Source organism: Mugil cephalus, chromosome 10 (genome assembly GCF_022458985.1).
Source record: "Mugil cephalus isolate CIBA_MC_2020 chromosome 10, CIBA_Mcephalus_1.1, whole genome shotgun sequence".
NCBI lineage: Eukaryota > Metazoa > Chordata > Actinopteri > Mugiliformes > Mugilidae > Mugil > Mugil cephalus.
In genome coordinates this window covers 19,827,000-19,845,224 of record NC_061779.1, presented here as the reverse complement: position 1 = coordinate 19,845,224, position 18,225 = coordinate 19,827,000, and the positions used below count along the sequence as shown (strand labels likewise).

Genomic DNA, 18,225 nt, shown 5'->3' with positions numbered 1-18,225 from the left:
TATAGAAGCAGATTACAAGGCTGCCAAAAGGTTTTGAAATTTACCGTGTTACTTGTCGTGAACATTTATCTTTACACCTGGACTGAAAAATAAATGCATTCATGTTAATTGCATTCCCCTGTATGCTGGATAACCCTCTGCTACTGTAACTAGTGGCATTCAAGCAGAGCAGAATAATATTCCTCCTCTGAAACTATCTTCAGATTAGAATCTTGTCCCTCGAGAACTCTGAACTGCAGCCGTATGTGATCAGAAACCTGTTGTACTGCTGGTGCTTATATCGCTTAAAGCTTTTCATTGTGTAACGATAAATAAGAGCCCCAGTTCTTGCTCTAAGATATATTTGCAAACGGTATAGTACCATGAGATTCTGAAGCTAGAAAGAGCAAGAAGGAGAGGGTTTTGCCTGTTCTATAATAGTTTCTATAAACTTCCGTAAATGGTTATAAGTTATTACACACTGACCTCCTAAGTGACACATTAAAGAATCATAAACATGGATTTTCTGTAGGATCATCCTTGATGGATATTCAAACTCTTACATTTAGAGAAAACAACAACAACAACCCACAACTCATTTCAGGCCATGATCACTGCAATGGAACCTTCCTTACCCTGAGGATAAAACATGTCACATTGCAGAAGCTTAATCAATACGCGACCCGGAGAAAAAATGAGACCGATTAAAGTTGCGCACGTTTAGAGCAACGCCTTTCTTTTGCCTTTCATTTAAAGATACACACTAATTCAAAAATAAAAAGCAAAACAATGGCTCTGACAATAATGTTAATAATTATCACCTTTAAGAAAAAGAAGATTGACAAATGCAGAGCAGCTGGTTTAATGTGCAAATTGTGTAAATTTGTATGCAAATGAGGAACCCCTATTTTTTGTCATATAAAACCATTGTCTGCAAAGAGTCTGTACAGCCAGACAATTTAACAACACTTTCCATCTGTCAGATGAAAGCTAGCAAGGAATGAATACTCCTTGTTGTATTAATTAATTAGTGTAACCTCTGTGGTTTAGTGTGTTCGGGAAAGAAACTGATCCAGGTCCTGCGATTGATAGATAGATGGCTGCCTGCTACCTAAAAGGATCGGAAAAAGGACTCATGGGACAAGAGAGGTAGGCTGATTGGAGGCAGCCACCCAGGTTCATATCTGTCTTCAACTGGGGATGAACTGATGACAGGAGCCACATGCGCTGCTGTCTCCATTTAGATAGAATTTCTGCCTTTAAAAACTAGTCAGACACACAATGATCTGTCAGACATGCACACTGGGACTACAGTTACAGAGTATTGTGTGATTTTCCGTTACACTAACCTGACCTCCTGCAGGAGACGTATAACACTAATTACAATTAGGCTACAGCATGTGATTTAACACAGAACATTTTCCACTCCCTAAAAACCTCTTTTTTTTCCTAACTTTTATGATCTGCTGACAGAGAATAAATGTAGGTGATGAAGCTGCACAATCAGCTAAACGTTAAGCAACTATTTACATCATGCTACATGATACTGTCTGCTGCTGAAGGATAAAGAAAAAAAATAACATGTGTTAGAGCAATCGGTAAAGGTCTTACCTTAAAATCCAAAAACGCGCTTTAAATTGGTACCAGCGGTATGTCTATTTAGATCTGAATCCTCCAAGTTTGTCCGTTTTATGAAAACACGGTCCAGTTATGCACATAATACCGAACACCAATTTAAAACTACCTCAAAGCGCGTTTAAAAAATACCGGTAACAACGTGGATACAGCGAAACCACAAGTGTTTAATGTACTGCTGCCTGCAGGACTTGTCCCTTTGAAGTGCATCGGAGCTTGAGTCTGGACCAGTGGTGCCTTCACGGGTTACGGGAAATCACATTAACAACCTAATACAACATGGTAAAATTCTGCCGCCTTTAAGTAGCGAAAATTACATGTCTAATGTAAAACAAAACAACTTCATTATTTGTAGTAGCTCGCCAGCGTTACCATACTTTAATATTATGGGTCCAGCAGCATTCTATATGTTTTTTGTTCGTTTGTTTGTTTTTTGTCCAAAGCCTAAAACTAACAATTTATTGAACCACTAATTAAAGTAACATTTTGATTCATCCAAAAATATTGTAAATATTACTTCTTTGGATGATTTTACAATACATTATATATATCAATAAATTTTCATCACATTCATTCATAATGTTTATCACGTTTTGCAATATTATGTTAAGACCTTTATCTGTTTTGTAGGCTATAACATTTTAGGCTCATTTACAGCCCACATGTCTGAACTCATTTTGGTTCCTCCCTGTCATTGTTTAAGGGGGGACATATGGTTGTGTGACAATCTCCCTGTCCATGTGCACCTGATAAGATGGAATCAACTAATTTGCATACAGGCCTGTCCTGCGAATGAAAAACAATAACTTTTCAGCAGTTGCAGGGAGTACGGAGGAAATTTGCATTAGTCTGAAATCACCTACAAAGTGTTTGGGCAACACCGGAAATAAGTCAAACTACTGTGTAAAGTGTACCCCACATGCAAAACATCCTCTGTTTAAGCCAATTCCTATTAAAACCACCTTTTACACCCACGACCAATTTTAGTGAACTCGGTGTTGTTAAAACCATCCAATGCGTTCAAAACTGTTACAAGCAAAAACAAACACTTACATGTGCCCCAATCCTACGTTAGTCGTGTCCTCATGGAGTTCAGCCATGCGGGGATTTTAAGGATTTGCCAGAATATAAAAGGAAAAAAGTGACGAGGGTGTCTGAACGCACCGCACGATGCCTCAAAAAGCAGCAGCTGGTGGAGAGAGAGGCAGCCGTTGGCCGCACGTGGATGGTCGCGCGCACTATCTAGAGAGTTGACAAAAGAAAGGGAATATGGCTCTTATGGTTTATTTAATATTAAAAAAAAAATAAAAAAAATCAGTTTTTAAGAATAACATTAGAATAACATTCAAAGGTATAATATCAAATCACACACAGTGAGATGATTCCACACTCGCGTTCCTCTGAAGGAGGCGCTAAATACTACTGATTCGCCTCTTTAGTCGAATGTCCCTCTCTGGTTTCCGTACTAGTAGTCACCGGGCAAACATGGCTTCGCACAGTAGCATGGCCCTTTTGCTCCTAGGTCGAAGAAACATTTCTGCTCTTGGATTTCAGGGACCAGTGAGTAGAGTCACATACGCGTCTGCCCTGTCTGTAAATTCTTCATCTCGTAATAAAGGTGAGTTTCGGGGTCACTGTGAAGTATTTGCTCAAGGTAACTCAGAACCATAGCTGCAGCTGAGCTCATTTAGCAAGGCCGGTGAGATAACCCCACGGTCATGTACTTCTGATTTCACTGAAGTTCATTAGGTAGTTACACTAAAAACGTACATGTGGCCCTGGCTGTTTTTACTTGATGTTTTCCATGTCCGGGGTAAATAAAGTGAAGGAGTTATTTCTAGGGCTCTCAAGACTACACTTACTTGCCAGTGTATTAGGTAACACTAGTGAAAACAACTACACTCTAGTTTATTTCGAACATGTAAAAAGCAAACAAATACATGCAAAATGAAAAATAGAAATAAACAAAGATTGAAAATTACATATTCAACATATTCTAAAAGGAGTGGGAGAAAGTACAGACTTAATTTATTCTTAATAGATCAATAATAATTGAATACTTCGCTTCCTAACTGTTTAATAATAATAATAATCTTTGCATTATATCATTATAAATAACATGCACACATGACGAAAGATAACACAAAAATAACAAAATCATAACAGTAAACACCCTCTTCATTTCCATACCTTGTAAAAATCTCTTTAAACATGATTATTTGGCGTTCCTTGAGCGTCCCCTTCAAATTGTTCCATAGTTTCACCCCACAAATTGAAATACAAACGTTGTCCATGTTGTGCGTAGCCTAAGTGTTCTGTAATTTAATTGTCCATGGAAATTATGACCCCCTTCCCTTCCAGTTGGGTTTATGTTCAAGTAGTGTAAGAAAGGTGCTAATTGGACTGTATGATTATTTTGGAGGAGTTACTCTGTGGTGATGTTATACTAGACCGAATTAACCACTGTTTGTTATTTAGCCTGGTGCACTGTCTACAATATGGCTGTCCAAATAATAGAAACATGTATCGCTGCAACAAATTACAGTTCAGTAGTACCACGGCCTCCATAATGAAAACACAGTTGATTCAACAGCTCTGTGCTGAATACCCTGACCTCTCTGTGAAGATGAGATGTAGTGTATTCACACTCTGTAGTGTACCTAATGAACTGGCAAATGAGAGTATGGAGAGAAGGAGATTTCATGGCTTCTTTCTGGGGCTCCTGTGTCTGTTTTACTTGTTTGGTATTCCACTGCATGGACGTAAATATCTCTTCCAATCATAATCCACCAGCAGCTCCCAGAGTAGAATCAGACAGGGAATAAAAACTAAGATGGTGCACAGGCAGCAAACTACTGTCTGACAGATGTTCGATTAGTCTTCAAAGAAATTGCTGACACAAGGGAAGGGATTATTTCCCTGATTATTTTTGTCGGCTTCCGTAAAACCACTAGTATCCAGTTTACATACAAAAGAGGCAAAAGCTCAAAATTAAAAAGCAGCTATGGTGGAACGATCATTGTGTTCACTTGAAAACATGCCCACAACCCAAAAAAAAAAAAAAAAAACGGATGATGACAAGTTATTATTTTTTACACAGACTCATTTGTGATCATCTCTAAACGTCATTGTACACTACTGGAAAACAAATTAAAATGGAAAGTTGCAAGATGGGTCATTCAGTATATACTCTAAAAAGCACTAAATGTAAGTGTTGTTATTAAATGTGACTATGCTGAGAAATAAAAATGATTATAAGGTAAAACTGATGAATTCAAATACACAAATTGAGAAATTGTATTAATGTCTGTAGATATCATTGTTAGAAGTATTAAATGCTCTTTTGGTGTTTATATGAGGATAAACGTTGCTGAATAAACTTGAACGTGTATCTGTTGTAGGCGTTCCAGAAAAAAGTGGGCGAGGATCGTTTGGCAAAAAACCCAGAAGACCTGTAAGTGTGTCTGCTCTGTAATGCTAATATCACAAGATGAACACATTTGTAATTAGATAAAACTGGTATTTAAACTAGAAAATTGTATTTCTATCAATTACCAATAAATAAAATAAAAAAAAATTTAAAAAAAAGGACAATTTTCTGTCCTAACGAAAAATCTTCCTTTGGCCTCTGTGTTTGGGGCACCAGCCAGGGGAGCCCAGGACAGACAGGATGCCGGTGGATCAGGACTGGACTGCGGTTTATCCAGCTGCGAGGGTCTTCAGACCGGGCTCCGTCCCCCTCCCTGTGAGGATGGGCTACCCATTGAAGAGAGGCGTTCCTCCAGAGAAGAGGGGCAACTTGGAGCTGATCAAGGTCAGAGCTCATTCCTTGTACCTGGCACAGTGTGAAAACACCTACACACAGGGATGAGCAGGTATAGGATTTAAAATAGAAATTACAAAACGGAGGTTGCCTTCTCAGAGAAAGTAATGAATATGCACAAATTAATCTAAGGACAGTCAATAGCATTAAGTTACTAGGGATGCCACAATTACTTACATTCATGTATCAACACAATTCTGGTATTTTCGGTTTTGCATATAACTAGCTTCCAATGATTTAATCCATTTATTGGGACGATGAAGCTTCACGCTGCAAATAAATATCTAAAGTACTAAAGTTTGGGGAAGCTAACAATACCAGTGTCAGATATCACTCAATACTTAGAGTTTCTGGTTTGATTGTAACGGTGGCAAACAAAAACATAGCTTTCTGCAGGCATAGTTTACTGAAATAGACATACTGACTGCAAGTCACCATCACCCGGCCACATCACTGTCTATAAGCACGGATCAAGCAGGTAAGAACGGCATCCAAAGAGCAAACGTCACTTGCTGAAGGCCTTCAAAAAAAAATAAAATAAAGAGGCTTCACCTCTTGGGGGAATCCAGGAGAATAATGACTTTATTTTTCCCACAAAAGCACCACATCCCACCATGTTTAGACTGGGAAGGAACTGAATGCAAATAAAAACCTCTTAAACCAAAACAAAAAAAAAAAAAAAAACGATTGTTTTCCATCACACGGTGTGAATGTATCAGTGTGCATCTTTGTGCTATGACGAGTGGAGCTCATTTCATCCAGCCAGGGCTCTTGCTGTTCTGATAGAGTACTTTTTGCTCTGCGAGCATGGTTCTCATGGCTGTATCTCTGTGCCCGGATTACTGAGCTGCTGCGTCCAGACACCAGCTGCTCCATCTGGACTCAAGCCACTTGCAGATTCACTACTTTTAGCCGTCACAGCTGGACCTCCGCTGTGTAGCCCAACGATGTTGATTTCATTCTCTCCATCTGCTACGAGCGGCTAAACTGCCACACATCCCCTATTGCTGAGACTGGAAAAAAAAAGTAGTGTTTTAACAAAAATTAGTCAACATACTTTTGTATTACTCCATGTCATGCCACGAGAAGTTTATTTTCATACTAATTTAAAATACTTTATATGATTGTATGCCTTACATAATATCCTTTACGCAAAGGATCAAGAGGGATTTTGTATTCCACTTTATTTACGGTGCCCTTTAAATCCCGTGTATTCCAATTCCAACAATGAATATTTTATGTGGTGTTCATAAAAAATAAAGTCATTATTTGATATTTTAACACTTTCAACCAACCGTTATAGATTTTGGAGCCTCTGATGGGACTTAAGCAAAAACACTTTCATCCGTCCATTTTTTTCTGCTACATAACTAATAGGACCATTTGCAGATCTTTGGGAGCAAAAGAGTAGTGTATTAATCCTTTAAAGCTTTAATATAAAATTTAACATCCCGATCCTCTGCCATCATCTCTGTCACTGCTGTTAGTTTAATACGTTCCAAAAATGATGCTGAGCAGCATTTTGATTTGAAGCTGAGGAGAAACCACCGAAGGGTTCATTAGTTTTATCTCATTCAGAAAGAGGAGAAGCTGAATTACTAGATCTTCATCACTGCTTCTTCCTTCCGCTGATAACCTACATGCCCTGTTGTCAGTGAATCTCTTTAAACTGGGATTCCTTTGACAATAATCTTATTTACAAACACACAGTTATGCCATCTTTGTGTGTCTGTTGAATTTGTCTTGGTTCAAACTTTCAGTTCTGGCTTCCTTTTTGCGCTAGTTGGCTACTTGTTAATCTGATAATATATGATCCTAAGATGCTTTTGTCCCTTTACGTAAGTGTCAGAATATAATTTCTGATAACGGTAAATGACTCCGTTAGTAAAAGAGAGTGTAACTTTACTTAGAAGTCCTAGATGTGTACTTCAGTTTTTTTCTCTACGTGAACATAGTGCATCTAAAATTGAAGTTCTCTTTTTTCTAATCTGTTTCAGATCCCAAACTTCCTGCATTTGACACCAGCAGCCATCAAGAAACACTGTGAAGCTCTGAAACGTAAGTTCTTGGATTGATTGTCGAGATAAGGGTGGTTTGTTAAGAGTGGTAATGTTTAGCGTTTTTTCTTTCCTTTCCTGCTGTACATGAACGTGTCCGTCTTCCCTCAGCGTTCTGTAACGAGTGGCCCTCGGCGTTGGACACCGATGCCAAATGTGACGAGCACTTCCCCATTAAAATAGCGAGCACCGACTACTTGTCGGCCGGCACATCTCTCAGAAACCCTCTGGCTCGCACTGTTCAACTCTCAGTGAGTTTGCCTTGTATTGTTTTTCTTCACAGTGTCTCTGAATAGGTCTCGATTGAGCTTTTTACATGATGATACTGTAACTTGGTTGTGTCGATGTACAGAACATGAAGTTCATAGAAATCTGACGTGGAAAATGAGATTAAGCATCCACATAAATCTCTGATCACCAGCTGACATCCGGTCTGTGTGACTTATCTAGGGAGACGTTTGTTGTCCGGTGACCTCGATCACAAGAAAGTACAGCAAGTCTACAGATTTGTCCGTTCAGTCGGTTTCCATTTATGCATCTGCTCCACCACGTTCCTTCTGTGTTTTTTTTTTAAAACAACTTCTCAATATATTTTCGCACTGCTAAGAAAGTCAGAGAACATTTTGACATATTTGTTTTGACATTTTAATATTGCTCTTAATCCCCCTCCGCCACTAATCCATCAATATGCAATCCTCCTCTCAGACCGGAACCATACATGTAAACACACGCAGAACACACAACAGAAAGAACCCATGAAAAAAAAGATAAATCTCATCACAGAACTTGAAAGAAGCTATCGGACGCAAAATACGTCAGTAACAATGCAGCAATATAAGTCTTATCGAGTGGGGGAGAGAGATTATCCACAGTCATGTAATAAAAAGCAGGTCAGTGGCGTTTTGTATCTGATTTATTTCTAGTTTTAACAACGGCATTACACAAAACAACATGGCTAACATGAAGGTGACTGGACCTTTTACCGCTCACCCAAGAGGTTTGTATAGGTCTAAATGCTGGTGGGGAGTTGAGGTTTTTATGTGGAACGTATATGGGACGCATTAAAGGATAAGTTATTTTAACCAAATTTCCCCACCAGCCATTTAGACCGGAAAATTCCACTTGAACGAGTAGCATAATGTCTTTAAGAAACATCAAACAAATCCACTTTGTTTCAGCTTTATTTGGATATGCCACGACATGGAGGATTGATAGTCTTCACAGACTTTGCAGATTTTAAGACCTTGTTTTCCATTTGCACAGAATGATCTTGAATGAGATTAATATTTTCTTGGTGACTCATAAATCTCATCTGCCTGAACCTTGCCACGTAAATCTGTTTGTTTTAGTTTCGTCTGTAGTTTTGTCACTAAACAGTGATACTCTTCTGATCTGCAAACCCTCTCTCCAATATGTAAATCAACTATCCTGACTTTTCCACTGTAAAACACGTGAAAAGAAACCTTGCCTTTTTAACACAGATAAATGAGTCCTTTTCCCATGGGGAAATGTGCCACTTCTACCATTAATCACCAGCCATCTGCTCCCCTGACACATTGCCTTAGATTATATCAGCAAGGTAGGAATTAGACATTAATCCAGGTGGATTAGGCAGGGAGCTCGATTGGAGAGCAAATCTCACACAGTGAAAGTCCAAATCCAGAACATGTGGACTAAACCTCTATTTTTTTTTAGTAAGAAAAAATTGAATCAATCGGTGAATGTGAACATACGTAGTACTTATTTTCTTGTGTATTTAGTGAATATAGTGAGAGAGTATCACAATTCAGTTCAGCCTGGGATCCTGATCTGTTCCACTGGCAACACATCAACCACTCTGTGAACATTGTATAGTATAGTTCACACGTAACTTTACTTCTACACACATGTATTCTACTTCTTCGTCCAGTATAATATGTTAGACCCATAAAAACAATGTAATCGACATATAATCCCTGGTTTCCATCATCATCTTTGCTAGGGGCTTAGGGTGATTGTGGGTCGCCCAATAAAAGCTGGGATTCTGTCTGTGAAAAGTATGGAGGCTTAATCTCAAAAGTCAAATCTTTGTATAGGTTTAAAAACATTGTTCTGAGTTTAGACTGGTTTTATTCCTAAACCCTCAAAAGATGTTTATGCGTATGGACAGACAGACTGAAGATCTAACACAGAATCACATCTGCCCTCATCTGTTTGAGTATTTCTCATTACATCACAAGTTTTAACTTGGAAGTACAAGGACTTCTCAGACTTTGGGATTTGTTTCTCTTGTGTTAATCTTAATTCTGTCATTTCCCCTCAAAGTTAAAGCTGTCCAGTTTGAACCTGGATGACCACGCACGCAAGAAAATGCTCAAACTTGCTGGGGATAGATACTGCAAGGATACCGACGTCCTCACCATCAAGACCGACAGGTAAACACCGCGTCCCAGAAACATAATGCAGAGAAGAAATAGGAACAAATGTCCATAGACCTCATCATCTCTGCTTCTTTTCCCCTCCTCCTCTCTACCAGATGCCCACTGAGGCAGCAGAACTATGAGTACGCCATGTACCTGCTAACTGTTCTCTACCACGAGTCTTGGGTGAGTTGTTTTTCATCTCATGCGTCTTCCGAAGCTCAAGCAAATAGATCCATCCAGCGACTAAATAGAGAAAGAAACTCGTATCGAGTTACACAAATATCTGTTTGACTGAAACACAGATTATTCTATTTAAATTCAAAAAATGCTACTCTGCTTGTACCTTACTCCCAACCAACTCCATGTTCTTAGCTGGGATACTTTTTTGCCTTTTCTGTGTCCACTTACGTTTTTCCCTTTTGTTTTCTGACCTTTTGTGTTCTTTCAAAAAGCATCTATTCATTTAAAGGCCATCTGCTCTCTAGCATTACTTGCGCCTCCTATGACCCACCGTCACTTTCAGCGTGTTTAGCCTCAAAGGTTTGAGATCAGATGCAGGTTGATGTCTTATCTCACACTCTGCACTTTGCAATGCAAAACACTGCACCTGCATTAACTGCAGAGCTTTGATGTATTACATGTCAGTGTAAAGCCACTGTAACAGAAGATGGCGCACTGAGCACTTTCAGTTCTGTAAAACCAGCCAAAATGATGCATTTAGATGATTATGAAAAGCATAATGAGGAGAGGTCCAATTCGTATTTTTTAATTAATATTTCGCATAGACTTTCACATCGTGTCTAAACAGGTGGCATTAAAAAGATCTCAAACTAAGATTTGTAGAAATATTTTCATTTAAGTCATGTACAAGGAAAATGCAGTTTTTCAAAAACAGACATTCCATTCACAATTGTTCTTCCTTCATCTGTAACGTTTACATACAACTAGCATGGTGCTACCGAACACGTTAACAGGGCAATTCTTGTCCGTCTTGCCCTGCGATCTGAGCGACTAAGCCCATTAAGGAGCTATCGGAGTCGAATGGGCAGAGGGATGGCAAACGGCACCATTGTCCCGTTGACATTTCCTCACAGATGAGGAGAAAACAGTCTCCCCTATCAGGTGTTGACCCTGATACTCATTCACATTAAGCCAACCGTGCCACCCCAGAGAAGTCTGCCATCGACCCATTAGCCCAGGAACTCCTCGCATGAATTTGCAGCCAGCCCACATAAGAAAGGAAATGACTCCCTCTATTGTGCAACCTCTGCCTTTAGGAGCTTTTCCCCGTCATGGCTTAACCACATTACAAAAAAAAAAAAAAAAAAATCTTTCAGGTGAGAAAGGTGTTCATGCCAGGACGCAGAACGCTATCCACTGCCCTTTCGGATACACAATGGAAGGCACAGTGCTTGTCCGGCAGGCTTGTGGAAGCTGTGAGAGTGGCGTAGTGATCAGGTTGTAACGGTAGCCCACAAAGAAGCCAATTGTTAGAAGCCACTGAGGTGATTTCATCTCCCCCTTTGGAGGAGACGGACCTTGCCTGCTAATTCCAGTGTGTGCTAATCCAGGCCTGACTGCTCCAAGCTGCCTCTGATATGGAGACGTGTTTACCGCTAAGAGGAACTCTAGCTGCCTTTGTGCCCTCATGCCCAACACCTGTCCTGTCACCTAAGATTAAAAAAAAAAAATGGGTACATAAACTAAATGGGGAAAACAGGTGTGCTGTTTGTCACCTCATCAGATATTCTGCCTGTTGACCAAACTACTTAGTGACGGATGTAATGACGGACATTATGGCGCTACTGTCATCACTTTGCAGTATTTCATTTTGCATGTTGTAGTACATGCAACAAATTTTCCTATAGATAAAAGGCTGTGGCCTCAACATGTGAGGATTAGACTTTACTGAGGCAGACTGCAGAAAAAGCTCTGATCTTAAACTAAAACTGATTGACGTACAGTCGATACAGTTCACTTAAAAGCTACTGATGTATTCTCAAATATCTAGTGGTCCCCGCTCAGGAGGACCTGAACTTGATCCAGACAGGATGTTGTGCGGATCAGATATGTATAGTAATGATGGTCATTAACCTCAAACACCTGGACAGCAGCAGAACTGAGGCTCTGTCGCTGGCCCGCTTTAAGCTGCTGCACAATGACTCAGATTGTCCTCCGGGGAGCGTGATGATGGCTAGACGGGCAGCAGACAGAGAGCTGCATATGGGGAAATACTATCTCTGTGAGAGGAGCATCAAAGGAGGGTCGAGGGGTGACCAAGGATCCCCATATTTAACATCTGTGGCCAGGACTTCAAAATAAGATCTAAGCTATTTAATGGAGATTATTGGTTTGAATTAGAAATGTAACTTCATTCATTTCAGTTAAGGTCTAATCCCTTTTAGTTGAGTTGGAGAAATTTTCATCTGCACGTCAAAGGGTTACAGATGTTTTTCCCATTCTCACGCTTCAGAAAGTGGAGGCCTGGGAGGCGGAGAAGACGGTGGCGGACATGGAGGAGTACAGCTGGAAGGACAGCCCGTCCCAAAAGAACATCTTGGACTTGCTGTCACGCATGAAGGTGGCGGTCGAGGGAGACGGCGAGGAAGTACGAGAGCAGCTACTGGGGAGAAAAGAGGTGCAGGAGTATAAGGACTCGGTCGAAAGGCTGAAGAATGAGGGAGACAGCGAGAGCAACATGCTGCAGTACAAGGAGGCCGTCAAGAAACTACTCAACGTGTAATTATGAACATTGAACGACTGTCTTTTTTTTTATATACTTGTGGCCTCAATTATAATTTTGGACTGTCATACCTGTAACGCAAACAGCAGATTACTGTAAATAACTGTGCATCGTGCATCAGGATTTTACAATCTCAAGAGTCTCAACTAGTTGGTATTTATTTTTCAGGAAACATTTACTGTCATCAGGTGTGTTACGCATTCTTTAATACCAGAAATAAAAAGTGTAATGTGGGCTGCTGTGTTCAAGTTACGTCTTTGAAGTAGAAAGTTTGCATGAATTCTAGGCGCATGGTGATGCCTAAAGCTTTTATCATACGAGCCCCATTCATTCAGTTTCTTGCTCATCTTCAGCTGGCCTCACACTCTCGCCACTGTGAGGTCGAGGAGTGAAAGGATCCTTTCAGCAGCGGGCTTTTAAGAGTACTTAGGTCAGGGGCAACCCAATACAGTGAGGAGATGTGCTGGACCGAGGGGAGGGTTAAACACTGAAGCCACAGGGCAAAGGGTCAGGTCGTCAACACATTAATGATCCGAGCTCTGTTTGAATCGAAGACGTTAATTGCTCGGAAGTGCTCTCGATGCGTCGCTTAGAACCAGTCTGGATGACTGGCCAATGTTTTTGAGGTTTGGCATCAACAACAGTTTAAAGTAACTGAAGTACATCAGAATGTAGGTTGTCCAAGAGGACATATCGTCTTTCTGGAGGCAGGTCGATGTGGCGAGCTCTGAATGAAACCAAAACCATGGCAACGGTGCTATTGGTGACGTCATCTAAGCCATAAAGTACCTCTGCATGCTGCCTATTTTTTCATCCCTATCTACTTACGGTAAGCCATACAAAATCTGCACTAATATGTAAAAATTATATTCAAATTCTAACTCTCGTCTGCCAGATTCCTTCCTTACACAATTTTATAGTTATGAATAAAAAATTCCATCCATCTTCTCCCTTGGCTGCACTTTCAGGAGTTCTCTCTGACCAGAACATACTTTATCAGGCGCATGGAGCTTTTCTTTCCTCTCCATGATGTCCGGTAGCGTCCCATCCTCTTCCTCTGACCCCTCCAGCTCACCACCAGCAGAACAGAGCAACAGCAGCTCAGCAGCACCGTGATGCAGATGGCCACTGCAACCAACAAGCTGTGAGCGGCCACGTGCCACCCGGGTCCCAACCCCGATATGGTGTCCCCTCCGCTGGCCCCCTGGCCCCCCTCACCGCCCGCTGTGTTGTTCCATCCGAGGCCGACCTCTGTGTCGTTGGGCTGGCTGCTCTCTGTGTTAGGGGTAAGAGTGGTGGGAGCTGAGGGGCTGGTGTCGACCTGGGAGGAGGCGGTGGTGTGATGATCAGTAGAGGTGGACGTAGAAGGTTGTGACTGTGGTAGAAAATGCAGGAGTGGTCTCGGCGTCGTAGTGGCCGAGGTTGGTGACTGCGGTGGAGGAAGGAGGCGTAGTAAAGCTAGGTGCAAGGGAAGTAGGGGATGCAGTTGGGGTTGTCGCTTGTGCGTGGTTTTCCAAAGCTGGTTTAGTTTTTTCAGTGGAGGACAAGGCAGGTGTTGGCTGGCTGGTACTCTGCAGCACAGTAGTGGTGGTGGTGTGGGCTTCACTTGCTGTAGTGGGCGGCTTAGCTGAGGGTGCAGGAGTCAGAGGCGGGACAACGGGGGGCGGAGGAGGAGGAGGGTGAATGAACTGACGCTTGTCTGAGGGCAACGGCTCTGAGGCGTTGCCTCGGCTGTAGTGGTGGGGTAACACCCGCACGTTAGAGGTGAAGTATTTCCCGAACACCAGGAGATCAGGATCCACACCTAGAGCATAAAGAATATGTTTCAGTTACGGATGATCAGTTAGTTTTAAGAAATACGTCCAAATCAATAGTCACATTATACAGCTTTTATTTTAGTGGTAGTGTCTCAGTGGTTAAAGAGGTTATCAGAGTCTTCACTAAAGTCATCAATCCTACTGCACACAAAACATATTACATGAAGTCCTGCATGAAAGTAGTAGAAAAAGGTGCTAATTCTGCAGAATAAAAGGCCTCCTTTTATTATATATTAGATTATTACTGATGCACTTGTTTGTATGTTGTATTTCTCTCCTGCTGGGTGATAAATAATTTAGTTGAATTATTAAAATAATTTTTAAAAAATAAACTCAAACTTTAAATTAACATAGTCAAGCATGTACTTCTGAAATCTATAGAAGCAGTAAATAACTAAGCACATGTACCTCAAAATTATACTTAGGTGCAGTCTAATCATTTAATTCAGTTCAGTTTTATTTATATAGGTCTCTTCTGCAGTAGTATTTTTGAAACAATAAATCACAAGTCTAAGGATGAGACATGTATAGACAGTAACATATACCAAACAAACCACAGACTAGATGAATCCTAAATATTCCTCTGTGAGAAACCTACCCTTGGTGATGTTGTAGAGAACAACGTTGCCTCTGTGACTCAGGATGCAGCTCTCCAGAGTCGGACAGTGCAGGTGGAAGCAGTTCACGTTTTCTTGGGTGCTATCATAGTGAAATATGGCCAGATTACAGGAAACTACAAGAAAATGGAAGCGAATGGAGAGCATGAGTAAAGGATGGACTGATGCACAGTGTACCGTTTCTAATAAAACAAACGAAAAGACAGGAGAGGAGTACTCACAGTTTCTCGTAAGGCAACAGGTGCGGCTGCACTTGAGCGCCGTCTCCTCTTGGTAAAACTTGAGGAGCTGCGCTCCTCTCCTCTGAGACTCCTCGATGTCGATGAAAATACCCGGGAACCGTCGGATCCAGCAGTTTTTATAATAAGAGGTCGGTGAGCACCTCGACTCGGTGTGGCACACCAGACTCAAGACCGTCAGCAAACCCCATGAGACATTCATTGCGCATAATGTAAATCACACCATGCCAAACTACAATCTGGAGGAGGCATGTGCATGTTTTGGAAGCCGATTGCTCGGAGCAGACGGGCAGGAAGAGGAGCCGGTGGTCTGGTTTTACTGGTGGGTGCCAGTAACGTCTCCAGGTGTGTCACAGCTACGCACCTGGAGGAGGTGGAGACCCAGCAGTGCGTAAGGTGTCCGAAGCTGTGCCGCAGTGCCCCATTGCAGCCACACGGACACCGAATGTGGACACTTTTCCACATTAGACATTCAGATTTGCCCGCATGTATCTCAGTTATTGTTGGATTCCGTTTATGAAGGCGCTGATTTTACGCATCAACACGCTGCGCGCACACAGCCACGGATACCATTGGCTAAATGTTGACCTCTCTATTTATTTATTAGTAATTTATGAATTACTGAAACATAAACTGCACGGGTGAAATAAGTGGAAACGTCACTGGACTCTAAATGGAGCCATCAGTCATACATCCAAGTGTCCTGGGAAATGGCCACCTCACCAACTACTTCAAATTTCTAGTTAAATTTTATAAACTCTTAGACACACTGTAACAGAAATAATATAAACAGTGGGGTAAAATATAACAAAAATAGATCCGCTCTGCAAATAATACATCTTTGAAGTGTATTTAGTGGACAGCATCATCAGCGAATGAAGCTGTCCACTTGTATTCTGACTTCTCACCCAAGTCAGTCCTGTCTCAGACATTTTTGAAACAGCAGTTTCCATCAGTGCCAGTATGTGTTTTGTCTCCGTGGAATTTCAAAGCCTAAAAAATATTAAATGAATTTGTCCCTGTGTTTTTGTCAACCCCCTACATACAGATCTGTGGGAACATTTTAGGAATAAGGAGGATATATCTTAAATGAAACAATCTTAAACGTTTTGAATGCTCAGTGTTTTGAATGTACGTGTTACACAATCATCATTTAGGCCATTAGAGCACTTCTGGTCATGGGGATTGGATGAATCTCCACTGAGCAGGTATTATTTCCCCACGTGGCAACTTGCTCCAGTTTTTGCAAAAAAAAAAAAAAAAAAAAAAAAAACTAGGCTAAAAACAAAATAAATAAGCAAGGTCAGACATCTGAAAGTGGATTGCCATAATTGTAGCTATCTGCCTGAACTCTTTTAAATGGGATTATCAGAATAAGCTTTTTGCTCGCCAGTCTGGGATTTGCAACACCTCTCTCTCACCTTTTGTGAGCTTGTCTCTGCATCATAGTACCACATTCTCAGTTTACACCTGGGAGTCAAGAGCAAAGCACCTTTTTGAACAAAGAGCTTATGGAGTGCAGGGCACACGTAACTAGTCATGAACAATGAATGAATGGATGAATGAATGGATGGATTCCTGACAAATCTGTAAGCATTAAATGCTGACCTCTTCAAAGCGGATGCTCTCAAATCTTGTTACAAAATACACAACCTGCCAGTAGGCCTATGTTTTGAACTGATATAATAAAGTCCTGAACGTGAGTAAAGTGGTCAAACTGTCCAGCTGAATGTCTCAATGTCTGCATTGGACTCCTTTTCCACGGCAACGTTACACCAAATGTATTCTTTAGTTTGTAAAAGGCACTGGTGGAGTAAATGGAAACTGGCACTGACATGTACTGGTCTCCAAGCAACAGAGTTTTGTTTCCGTGAACAGTATGTTACCACAGTTAAAGGACTCCTCTGAGTATTCACTCTAGTCCAGCGTTTCGTCAATGAGCCAAGTGTAAGTGGACGGAGAAGGTGTAATGATGTCTCAACGCCATTAGGTGGCGACGGTCACTTAAACGCACTCTCAGTTCCATACAGTTTACGGTTCTCATAAAGTGTAAATAAATGAAATAAATGTACTAGTGAACTAACAGATGCAGGATGTCAATCAAGCTATGATTTCAGACGTTTGTGCTTAAATGATCAGTCATTTGGTTATTAATGATTCTTCAATGTGACACCTTGCTGATAGAATACTATCAAATAATATACACGTCTTTTACATTGTGCACTGTTGTCACAGTTATCAGAATTTTAATCAAGTCTTTTTAAATGGCAGCATAGGTGAAATCCTTACCTGCTCTTGGAGCTGCATCAACACGATCAGCTGCAATTAGAATCGATGTTTTGCAGGTGCAAGCAGCTCCTCTCCCTTCTGCATTGCATTGTGGGACATTGGGTACCAGAACCAAAACAAAAAAAAAACAAAACAAAACAAAAAAAACTTGTATGTGGTTCAGAGGTGGGAGCTAATATGATTGAGTTTGCCACAACTAATTCATAACCATGTGTTTTTTGATGCATTTGCTACTATTTCAAATGTGTATTATACAGCTTTGTTTAAAAGTTTGCTCTATTGAGGTTTACTAGGTAGCCTCAGTAAATTAAGTGCTAACATCTTTTAAAGAGTCAGGACATATGGAAGCTCGGTGCTGACTCAACAGAGTATGCACACCGATCAGCCACAACATTAAAACCACCAAATATGGATAACATCTCATTAGACTGAACCACACTGAACAGATTTCACTTCTTACAGACATCACTATTTGGCTTCTTTCATAGTTGTTCATTTCCCAGTTTCTAACGCACACACTCTGAAGACAAACTCCCTCACTCTCAGCCTATTTTATCCCACACACAGGCGCCTTGATAACGTCATAATCATGACCAGTCATAATGTTATTGCTGATCGGTGAAT

The 18,225-nt window shown here is 40.9% G+C and overlaps 3 protein-coding genes and 1 long non-coding RNA gene across 6 annotated transcripts in view; 1 reads left to right on the top strand and 3 right to left on the bottom strand.

Moving 5' to 3' along the window:
- Window positions 1-2,933, bottom strand: part of kcnq1.2 (potassium voltage-gated channel, KQT-like subfamily, member 1.2) — a 161,376-nt gene extending 158,443 nt beyond the window's left edge. For 2 of the 3 annotated variants that reach the window (XM_047597061.1, XM_047597063.1), the window contains exon 1: window positions 1,591-1,790. The gene's annotated coding sequence lies outside the window, so the exon portion shown is untranslated. Of the gene's footprint in view, window positions 1-1,590; window positions 1,791-2,667 lie in introns of those variants that run through there. The other variant, XM_047597062.1, reaches the window with a different exon arrangement.
- Window positions 2,934-3,068: 135 nt separating this feature from the next.
- On the top strand, window positions 3,069-12,873 carry mrps35 (mitochondrial ribosomal protein S35). Its single transcript, XM_047597064.1, has 8 exons — window positions 3,069-3,232; window positions 5,016-5,068; window positions 5,261-5,428; window positions 7,435-7,495; window positions 7,606-7,745; window positions 9,799-9,908; window positions 10,010-10,079; window positions 12,370-12,873. Exons 1-8 carry the CDS (start codon window positions 3,100-3,102, stop codon window positions 12,637-12,639), a joined length of 1,005 nt encoding a protein of 334 aa, XP_047453020.1. The 5' UTR covers window positions 3,069-3,099; the 3' UTR covers window positions 12,640-12,873.
- LOC125015315 lies at window positions 6,002-17,641 on the bottom strand. The gene is made up of 2 exons (XR_007113582.1): window positions 17,602-17,641; window positions 6,002-6,450 (listed from the first exon to the last, which is right to left on the bottom strand). It is a non-coding gene; the product is annotated as an uncharacterized LOC125015315 (long non-coding RNA).
- On the bottom strand, window positions 12,672-15,859 carry LOC125015314 (MANSC domain-containing protein 4-like). Its single transcript, XM_047597065.1, is given in 4 exon segments — window positions 12,672-14,015; window positions 14,017-14,443; window positions 15,055-15,189; window positions 15,295-15,859. Coding segments are annotated over 4 exon segments (1,194 nt in total). The 5' UTR covers window positions 15,515-15,859; the 3' UTR covers window positions 12,672-13,603.
- Window positions 17,642-18,225: the final 584 nt, after the last annotated feature.

Bases quoted from the DNA above. Each gene is read 5' to 3' on its own strand.
- mrps35 (XM_047597064.1), top strand. From the start codon at position 3,100: ATGGCTTCGCACAGTAGCATGGCCCTTTTGCTCCTAGGTCGAAGAAAC. The intron at 7,746-9,798 runs GTGAGTTTGCCT...TTCCCCTCAAAG, and splicing joins CTCGCACTGTTCAACTCTCA to TTAAAGCTGTCCAGTTTGAA. The intron at 9,909-10,009 runs GTAAACACCGCG...CCTCTCTACCAG, and splicing joins CTCACCATCAAGACCGACAG to ATGCCCACTGAGGCAGCAGA.